Source organism: Schistosoma mansoni, chromosome 1, assembly GCF_000237925.1.
Source record: "Schistosoma mansoni strain Puerto Rico chromosome 1, complete genome".
NCBI classification, from domain to species: Eukaryota; Metazoa; Platyhelminthes; class Trematoda; order Strigeidida; family Schistosomatidae; genus Schistosoma; species Schistosoma mansoni.
The window spans coordinates 32,677,786-32,689,039 of record NC_031495.1 but is presented as its reverse complement, the minus strand read 5'-3'; the positions used below and the strand labels follow the sequence as shown (position 1 = coordinate 32,689,039).

General features: G+C 36.8%; 1 protein-coding gene across 1 annotated transcript; it reads right to left on the bottom strand.

The window, feature by feature from the left end:
- Positions 1-350: 350 nt before the first annotated feature.
- On the bottom strand, positions 351-10,983 carry Smp_124860 (hypothetical protein; the record flags this gene model as incomplete). Its single annotated transcript, XM_018794103.1, has 6 exons — positions 351-698; positions 3,195-3,278; positions 4,413-4,522; positions 7,878-8,227; positions 10,552-10,723; positions 10,762-10,983. The coding sequence occupies 6 exons, from the start codon at positions 10,981-10,983 to the stop codon at positions 560-562; spliced, it is 1,077 nt and encodes a 358-aa protein (XP_018648549.1). The 3' UTR covers positions 351-559.
- Positions 10,984-11,254: the final 271 nt, after the last annotated feature.

The following is an 11,254-nucleotide window of genomic DNA, read 5'->3' as shown; positions in this document are numbered from 1 at the left end:
ATTAAATGGTGATATTAGATGGTTAAATCTGTGTCAAGTTATTCGTTAATTTAACCGACGTGAATACTAATGAATTATGTCAACTGTTGAGATTAATAAAACCTTTACAAAGATAAATGTCTAAGAATAGTTCGCATCGCAATCTGATATCAGCTTGAGACAAATCTTTCGTCCTGGTCTGAGGTTCTTCAGCAGAGAACTGACGGCAGTACATAAAATCAGTACTAAAATCTTCAATTATTACGGTGAGCACGATAACATTCACTTTCGAAGACTGAGTTCATTGATCGTTGTTTTCGAATTTTAGGGATGTAGTTAGCACTTCGGCGCTGGTAGAACAACAATCAATGCAAGCATCTGTACAAATATATTTTAACGTGGATTCTTTTGTCGTCATCATTTACAGCATTAATATACATCACAAAGTAGGAACTAATGAAGTTATACGATGGATTATACAAATACTTGACAAAAATAAAAGAAAAAGAAATCGAAATATGGAAAATGAAGTACATCATATACTTCCGTAATGAATTAGATATTTGATATAAGAAGACGACTATTCAGTAGTAGATAACGATTCTTTCAACTGTTTATCGGGGCAGAGTGTTTCATCATTAGTTGCCAGGAGAATACAATAATGATCAAACAACTGCATTGTCACTTCAAGGTCATCCAATAGTTCCAAATGTTCTACTCTAAAATAAAAATATGAGCAATAACGAACTCAAATGAAAGCTACACCTTATAAATGCATGTCCAAACAGGTAAAACGAGATTTAAGCAGTCGGTCAAATACTCCACAAAACCCCCTCTGAAATAATTAATTATTAATTCTCATAAGGGTAAGACTGATCAGCAGTTAACCCTTTGGATGAATAATTTGTGTGATAGAATCAAGTTTCGATAATGTAATAAGACGAAGATTATCAGAACTATGTGATATATTATCGCAATACATTTCGAACAATCTGATCACACATAAGCTTGTTAAGAACATTTATATATAAAAATAAAAGGTCAACTAGACTGGAAATAGGGATAAGAATAGACAAGGATAATAATGATAAAAATAATGTGAAAACAATTTGACACCTAATCACTCTGGATAATAAGCATGTAGGTTTAAGGAGCGAACAAACTGTTTTTGAATACACAAAGGGGTTTTGAATTTTCGTATGGCTAAGGCTTCAATAAACCTCAGTATACGCCCTTTTACACTTTTAAACAACACAACAAAAGCCGAGTTTAGATCAATCTTATGACCTGTTTCGATTATATGTTTAGCAATAGAGGATGATGGATGTTTATCATCTACTCTTATTGGGTCATTCGACTGTATTTGTTTTTGCAACCATTTTGGTACATGTTCACCCACCCTAATTTTCAGATCACGATTGCTCCTCCCTATGTATGTGTGACCACACACACATTTAAATTGGTAAACGCAGTGGGATGTGACACAATTGTTTTCATGTCGTCTAGGTTTTGAATGAAGCATGGACCTCGTTCTTTCTTTGATTACGACCTTTGCTGCACAATAAGTTTTGTTGATGACAGATTTAAGCCTTTGTTTCGATAAAAGGCTGTTTGAATCACCTCTAAATGGTAAGGTGATGTAGACAGGCTTTTTCTCTACCAAGGCTACAGTAGGTCTCACTGTACCCTGAACTTTCCATCTATTGATAAATTTAGGTGGATAACCATTCCCAATTAATGTCTTGGTTAACAACTTAACATCATCAATAGCGTCGTTTGTGCAAATACGACAAAGCTTGTTAAAAAGGCACTTTACCAAACCACGTTTGTATTGCACAGGGCAATAACTATAGTAACTAAGATATTGACCCTTCCACGTCGGGTTTCGAAAAATGGATCGTTTGATTGAGCCATCTTCTCGTCTGCTTAGAAGTACATCTAGGAAGGGAAGTTGGTCGTTCTTCTCCTCTTCGCATGAAAGATTGATATGGTTTTGGATAGTGTTAAATTTATTCAATAAGCAGTTTATATCCTCCGTTCTTTCACAGATTACTAAGATATCGTCCACATATCTCTTATAAAGTGACATGTTTCCGATTAAGTCTTCAGACAAATTTTCCACATGTGCCATAAACACATCTGCTAGTAATGGTCCTAACGGACTACCCATAGCAACCCCATCAATCTGGCGAAAGTATTCGCCTTCAAAAGTGAACTGAACTTTATCAGTACATAAAAGTTCACCTGGCAATTTTTAATCGTGAGGCTAAACAGTAAGCTACAAGCTCTTTCAAAGATTAGATAAACTCTATATATTAAAATATTGTATAGATTGGATATAAATTCACTAGTCAATGTTGTTTTTTAAACACAACTAGTCCTCTTAATTATTTTTACATCCTGATAATGCATCAGAGTTTGGATAGAATTTGTTAGAGGGACATACATTGGATTAAAGCACGTTCAGTGCAAGACTATGTTGGTACACACTAGTTGACTATTTCTTATCCAATAAACGCTAATGGATACTTGGAGGTCTCTAGAATCTTTTCATGTAAAAACTATAAATATAATAACGTATATCTTATTGTGCTTCTTACTTCTATCTACCCTTATTATTCAGAAAATAATTTTGTTCCTGTTTAACGGTGTTCTGATTCGGGGGCTTTTCGAGTGAATTGGTGTCCAAGAATACTAAGCAATAGGAATAGCTGGGTTGTAATAAGAGGGATTATAACAGAATCTTAAAAACAACAACACAAAAAACTTTGTATATTCATCTCACAATTGGAATAATACTTACACTTATGTTCATTAGATGCCTTCAAACTTCATTTATTAGTAGCCTTTGAAAAAGACTACTTACTACTTAATGGGATTTACTTTTACATAATTACAAGTTTAGAAAAATAGATATATAACACATTATGATTTTACCTACTGGCATATCATTTCAAGTGCGAATCCTCACTTCAGGCAAACTCACATTATATTGTTTCAACTCAAACTACACACATATTCATGAAGTGAAGGTCTAATTCAGAATTTTTAATACCTCATATGAAAAGTTTAGATTCGAATGCTATTCGTCTTTACATCAATATTGGAAATGATCACGAAATATGAGACCGAAGATTAGTGATAAGTGATAATGAGAGATAAATTACATCTTAATATGTATTATGAAGTTGAAAAACGACCTAATCTAATCTTACCTGTATCGAGTATTGAAAGGTAACATCTTATATACTTGATTTATAGTCCATCCTTTGGCTTTTTTCCAACCAGCCTTAAAAAACCTGTAAAAAGTAATAAAAAACAATAACAAATATGCAGATTTTCGTAGTGAAAGAATGTTTCAGCTGAATAGTTGTATGGAGATTAAAACAATGCATTTTTATTTGAAGTCCTGATGATAAAAGTGAAGTACTTTTTTTAAAAAAAAACGCAAATAATTATTCTACGAACAACTTCGGTCAACCGAAATGAATTTGTCATGATGTGAAAATTACATTAACGTCTAAATTTTACACTTCATTTTAACGTTACAAATCATGGGTTTAGTTCTAGCACTATTTGAAAACACGAGTGATAATTGAAGTCGACACCATCGACATTTGAATTTTGATGCAAACAAAATAATAAACAGGTTTGTTATGATTTTGAAAAGTTAGAACATAACTGTATCACCAGAACATATATTCAAGACCCCAGTAAATTAATGTAAGCCATCAACATGGAAGTTGTCCTTGAGTAACAGTCATATCAGAAATGGTTAGTATGTTAACAGTATGTAAACAGATTAAAGGAACTCTTATCAAGACTTTTTTCAAGTGAGTTTGAAGAAATATTCGTTTTAACAAATAAATAGCTATTCATCATGAGCAAGTCAAATATTTTGATTATTACTACTAATCGACTAGCACTATATAACCATTTGATTTATTCAAACAGTAACTGCCTTGAACTAATTACCCTATAAAGCAAAACGGTCCTCGAACCATATTATTTCACCTTACAACGTAATAAAACAGTAAATCTAGTATTCGATGGAACTTGAATCAGTAACTGCTATGTTTGAAGAGATTAAGAGATCACCTAAAGTCGGTTAAAGGAACGAAGGATCAGCAACACAATGACAAGCCAAGCCAAACTATTCCAATTCGTCCCAGCCCTGCTAACTAGAAGGAGAAGATCAGGTTTAGTGTGTATTCTACAAGCAGCCAAAAGCATTAACCAATGATATTTAGGGTCCTTGCAAGTGAGAAATACAATCCGAAGGTAAAAATGGGCGCTTTTGAAGTGAAACCGAGAAATCCAGATTTCCAAAATAAAGTAAAAATAAGACTTTTACCAAGTGATTTCTGAGGATCTAGCATCCCCAACAGTAATTACCAGTCACATTTACATGGAAATTTAAATAGAAATCTCACCGTTCTTCTTGAGTAGCCAGTGAATGACATGCATCGAGACCAGGAAGCTCACAGGAACGAGCACGAAAATTTTTGACCATAATAGAACCAAATGAATCGCTCATATTAACCTGGATAATAGATAACGCAGGATTCGAATACAGCGAATAAATATTCCTTCTCAATTAGTTTTGCATCATGACTAATATATACGCTTAACGATAATAGTAATAACAATGATAACAATAATAATTGTAATAATAAAGTCGATACTGATCAGTCAGTGGTGTATGAGATAATGTTATAAATTCATGAGTGTTTATGGAGGTGATTGAGAATGATTGACGAAATAATTAAAAGATGAGGGGAATAAAATAATTAATATTCAGAGGTACTAATTGCGAAATAAATTTGAGTATGTACCCATATATTGGGTAACATAATACAAGAGGATTGTCGAAGTTTTGATGAGAGGTCGAATGTTAATAACAGTTGCGTAAGCACAGGGAACGTAAGTTTTTATGCAGACATTTGTAAAATAGAGATCGTGTAATAAGTCATTAGCAAAGAAAGGTTTCCGTAAAAATGATAGTCATTAAGTACCGATCATAGTGTAGGTCCAGTTTGTATATCAATCAGAAGAGATAACATGTAAAAGACCGGTCATGGTACAGAAAAATAGCTGCCATTTAGTGACGACAGTAACTCATCTATTAGCCTGATGATAATCAAAAAGAACTCGTATAGTTTAAGGCTATAAAAACACGACGAGATAAAGCTACTTTCGAAGTATTTGTGTGATTAAGCTTGCTGTGATGGCAGCAGTCAGTCTAAAAGTGAAATATTAATTGTCAAGTTTTATGAACCAAGAAGATATCAAAATCACTCTTAACTAGAAATGGATTAAATAAAATTAATCATTTAGCTGTAAACAATATAAAATTTGGAATAAGCGTCCAGTGTTCCAAATTGTCGCACTTCGCACTAGCACAGTGAACAGGAAATTAAAAGAAAATCAAGAGTTGAGATGATTAAAAACCTGTTATGAACATTAAAATTATTGATATTCAATGCTGTGGGTTACCATAAAAATAAAGCGAGGAACATATTCTTGAGAAAAAACGGATAAACCAAACTAAAATAGTAGCTAACTTTATTCAACTAATTTGTTCCGTAAATTATTCATTAAATTGCTTCTTAGATGTTTTCCGTCCGCATTTTGTAGATGAACATACTTAATAAAAGCTGTTTGCTTTCTAATTAAGTGCTTAAACTTTAAATTTGTATCTAGGCTCAGTCTGGTTGAAACGTTTACATATGGACAGAAAAATATCCCTTTGAAGACAATGAATTTTATGAATGTATGATAATGCCTACGGACGAAAACTAAAGTGTGATAATGACAATTAGAGTTTAACAGACCTCTTCGTTTCCTTCAAGTAAACAACGAGATACCGAGGAGCCTAGTAAGTTGGTAAGTAATAACTAACTTGTCATAATTACATTTATTAAAATATTTCTGATCTATATCACGAATTTAAGTCTAAATAACTGGATAGTATTGATATCTTTCATATATTAAGTATGAATGACAGATGTAATTTGACATAGTTTCGTGCGCGTTATGCCTAAAAACGAACGGAAAATTTGACATGGTTCTGTAAATGTTACAAATAACATTCGTTACCGAGGAATACAAATATTTTACGGTACATAATGCTTTTTTCTAAAAATAGTGATGGAGTTTTGGTATAAACCAAAATTGGATGTTTAATCAAGCTTTATCATTAGAACAAGAGATGTTATCACTACCCTTTACTTACCTTCGCCTGTTACTCCCAATGGAGCATAGGCCGCCGACCAGCATTCTCCAACCCGCTCTGTCCTGGGCTTTCTTTTCTAGTTCTATCCAGTTTTTGTTCATTCTTCTCATGTCTGTCTCTATTTCTCGGCGTAATGTGTTCTTTGGTCTTCCTCTTCTCCTCTGACCTTCAGGATTCCATGTGAGGGCTTGTCTTGTGACGCAGTTGACTGATTTCCTCAATGTGTGCCCAATCCACTTCCAGCGCTTTTTCATGATTTCTTCCTCCGCTGGATGGAATCTAGTTTGTTGCCTCCCACAGTAACTTGTTGCTGATAGTGTCTGGCCATCGGATCTGAAGTATTTTGTGTAGACAGCTGTTAATAAACACTTGTATTTTCTGGATAATGGCTTTCGTAGTTCTCCATGTCTCTGCCCCATACAGTAGAACTGTCTTCACATTTGTATTGAAAATTCTAACCTTGGTGTTGGTTGACAATTGTTTTGAGCTCCAGATGTTCCTCAGTTGTAGATATGCTGCTCTTGCTTTGCCTATCCGCGCCCTCACATCTGCATCTGATCCACCGTATTCATCAATGATGCTGCCCAGATATGTAAAGGTTTCCACATCTTCTCCGTCAAGTGTAATTTGATTGGTGCATATTGCATTGTATCGGAGAGTCTTGCTTTTCCCTTTGTTTATATTGAGACCTACTGCTGCTGAGGCTGCTGCTACACTGGTCGTGTTCTCCTTCATTTGTTGTTGCGTTTGTGATAGAAGAGCCAGATCATCTGTGAAGTCTAAATCGTCAAGCTGCATCCTGCCTGTCCACTGTATCCCGTGCATTCCTCCAGATGTTGACGTCTTCATGATCCAGCCGATCACCAGGAGAAAGAGAAAGGATGAAAGTAAGCAACCTTGCCTAACACCGGTCTTTACCTCGAATGAGTCGGTGAGTTGTTCTCCATGGACGATTTGGCAGTTTAGTCCATCATAGGAGTTCCGTATGATATTGACTATCTTTTCAGGCACGCTGTAGTGTCGAAGAAGCCTCCATAGTGTTGTCCTGTCCACACTATCAAATGCCTTCTCGTAGTCAATGAAGTTGATGCAGAGTGATGAATTCCATTCGATTGATTGTTCCACAATGATACGTAGAGTTGCAATTAGGTCTGTACACGATCTATCCTTACGAAATCCAGCTTGTTGATCTCGAAGTTGGGCATCCACGGAATCCTTCATCCTGTTTAACAATACCCTGTTGAAGACTTTTCCTGGTATTGAGAGAAGAGTGATGCCCCTGTAGTTATCGCACTTGCTGAGATCACCTTTCTTTGGTATCTTGATCAGAAGTCCTTTTTTCCAGTCTATTGGTACTTGTTCTTCGTTCCAAATCTTACTGAAGAGGATGTGTAGTATCTTGGCAGTTGCTGCTACATTTGCTTTCAGTACCTCTGCCGGGATGTTGTCTGGTCCCGCCTGTAGCTCCTCCGGGGGCTACTGCCGGTCCCAAGCCCGGGTAAAGGAGGAGGGTTGGGCATGGGGTTAGCGACCCCATCCCGTAGAAAACCAACTCGCTAAAAAAACGTTATATCACTACCCACTTTACAAATATAATTATATTACAGTAAGTTTTGTTTGGAATACCATAACGTCGTGCATACATTTATAATTGATCAGTAACTGTGAAAAATGAGTAAAAAATAGTACCTGCCTGCTCATAATGTAGGAATGAAGCACGTGGAAAGTTTGCCGAAAGACCCTCTATTAACTGACAGCTTGCCTGTGGAGACATATAAACAAGTACACATTCAGCAAGGAAGAGAGTTGGGTAAACTTTGGAACAACCAGCTCCGTTAACTGTTGAACATAAAACATCTAGAAGATCTTGAACAGGTCTTCGTAAATCGAAACTCAGTAGGTGAAACCGTCCCGTTTCGAAAACGTAGTGCAAATTATCATGTAGTGTGTTGACAACAGAAGTCTTTTGATTTATTATAGGGTTTAAATTGTCGTCTTTAGGTGGTAAGGCATCTGGGTTCAAAGTATAAAGCTTTTTCGTTACATATATAACATACATATCAGAGAATATAGTAAAATTAAAAATTTAAACGATCAGTCATTCAATATTAGTGGAACACATATTAGAAATAGACATGCTAAACAGAAGCTAAAGTTCAGAATACGATTATGTGATTCTACAAAGTGTGCGAGAGGGTGGATACGCTGTTATGTTTATCCGAAACGATATGTAGGGATGTGGCAAAACACCAAAAGATTAAATATCGCTGTTTGGCAACTTTCGCGCGAATAAATAACCATACCCGATGACGTGATTAAGATATTGTTTATGGATGTTCAAAACACAGAATTACCAATATTAATATTGAGCGCAGACCACTGAGTAAAAGCATATGCTAATTCTTCGGGGTCAGCACACCACTCCAGATCAGTGCCTGGAGTATTTGTGACAGGGCTTGGAATCAACAATATATACATCCGATTAGTGCCTTTGTCTTACTTTCGGATGTCACAATACCTCAAACCAATTGTTCTGTTTTCGCATGATTTACCCGGATTTTTTTAGAAACTTTAAAATGGCTAGTATTCTTATTTTTATTTTGCTGGATTCCCCCACTTCAAATATTTTCTTTATGGTGTACAATGGCTTTAATGTATGTTGGATTGAATTGATGTCATACTTCACTGTTTCTGCCTATCATTTCAGTCAGTGATCTTGAGTGCTGTTAGAGATATGAGAGCAGTTATCACTTCCCGGTTGCCCACACCGTGGAAGGGTTCTTCTAAAGGTACCTGAAAAGGAAATTGGATAAGAGGTGGTCTTAGTGACCTGAGAGTGTGACCGCAGTGCCCAAGGGACAACTGCTTGGGGCCGGTCACGCACGGCCTTTTTGTGGGTAATTTTTGTGCTAGCTCTGTACATGTTCGGACCTTACCGCTGGGGACGGATATCCTTGGGATAAGGCGAGGTGTGCACTTTTAGGGTCGACCTTTTTCTTACCCCAGCCCTCCTTGTAGGAAGGCAGCATAGCTGTTATGCTGGTTGTTTGGAGGAAACACTTTACTGCCGTCATACCTCTGTACAGTCAGTAGTACGACTTCGCCTTCGGACCTTGGGTTTGTTGTTTTTAGTCTTACCTCTCTTTAACCAACCTGTCTAGCATAGTAGGACCTTGAGGAACGGTTGTTCCAGTCCGTATAGCTCGATTGATTCATCACGATAGGCAAGCCCGACCATCACGTCAAGGTAGCAGCAACGGTCGGTCGTTTAAGGTTTCAGGATACTTTTGAACTATTTTTATGTGGATCCACACGGTGTGATTTACCGACACTCAGCAATATCGGATTTCTGGCAATTAGACATGGAGATACTATAACGAATGAGAGATATGCATAGCAGTCTTCTTAGCCGCTCACATAAACGGATGACAGTGGTGACCGTCTAGAAATACACTTTGTAAAATAAAATCCATACAGCAGAATCCAGTGTAGCGCCATTAACAATGTGAGTTCGTACAGTTTAGGAAGTCCGCCATTACAGAACTGGTGCATATTGCACGGAACGTCTTGTAGGGCCAGTGAAATGTCACTAGGCCCTAGCCAAATCATCCAGCAGTTGGGTCACTGAATATCGAACAGATCATCGATCTGTGTCAAAGTCAAAGACAACCAACGCGCATTAGTTAGTCATACGCCATGGACTGGCCTATGCGGTGGTGCTCCCACTAACTTCTCTGTACTCAGTCTTACCAAAATATTTACATAATAACGTCCTTTGTGTTATACAGTCTTCAAAGCAGCCATAGTACTTTGATACATTGACGGGGTAATCCACGTTAGATACTGACCGCGAGGTGTGACTTTGAAGTTAGCTGGTTCGTCACACCGTTCCCGTTAAACTCAAGTAGGCCTCCAATCATTGGACAGAGATCATAAACGTTGATGACCTACAGTCTCAATGATTGAATCTGAAAAACAGCTGTACTGGAGGTGGCCTAATGGGTAAGGGATAAGAATTCCAACCATAAAGTACTAGGTCCAAGCACTACTCCATTTCAGTTCCGACCACGAGGTGGTATTATTAGCACTCATACTAAGTGTGGCTTGTGTACAGGCACCTACTAACTTATCTTTTCTGGAATATGGTATTGGTCCTGACTACAACCAGTTGTTCGGGGTGATGGCTTGAAGCTGGAGTGAAAAACGGGCGGGAACGAGTAGCCAAAAATATTGCCCAATAAGCAGATAAAGGTACATTAAGTGATAAAATCTTAACTGTCCGTGAATGACAATTTTACCTAATATACATGAATAATAAAAAAATTTACGAATGTTACCTGTTGCTTCAAGCAGTTTTCGTCGTTGTATTGTCATAGCTTTTTGCTGAATGTTAGATGGCAAGTCTAATTCGACGTATAGTTCTGGGGTTTCCTGAGCATCTTTTAGAGCGAAGTATAGTGTATCTGAGCCTGCACCGAGGTTTACAATTTGACAGGCTCCACCTGTGGACTGGATAAGATAAGTTGTACTTTTCGAAAGTAAGGAACCTTGATAAATGATATGGCAATCGCTCTGAATGCAGTTGTTCTTATGAAATAGCCACGATTAATCTCCGGAGTTTTGTGTGACGGAGAAGAACAGAAATACTTTATATACTTGTCTTTCCAGTATCCCCGAGAAACGGCATAAGCTTTACTGGATGTAGCGTCGTCATTAGTTAGTTGTATGATCTCATCTGTAGGACTACTCATCGGAGTAACGCTTACCATATACAACCCGCGTAACACAAATGTTTATTGAAGGAGTTTATGAAGCTTTCATTCAGTCGGTTTTCCTGTCTGAAAACAGTATGATATTGATCCTTCTATTCGATAACCAAAGTATTTTACGAAAGATCTGAAACAAAGTGAATATTTTGGTTTATTAAGTTTCATTCGTGCGTAGCTTTGTGAACTGCAAAAAGTGAAGAATTTCAAATATGTAACTATCATCAGGTAGTGTGAGCTGTGCTTTAAATCCATTTAGTTATAATGAAATCCC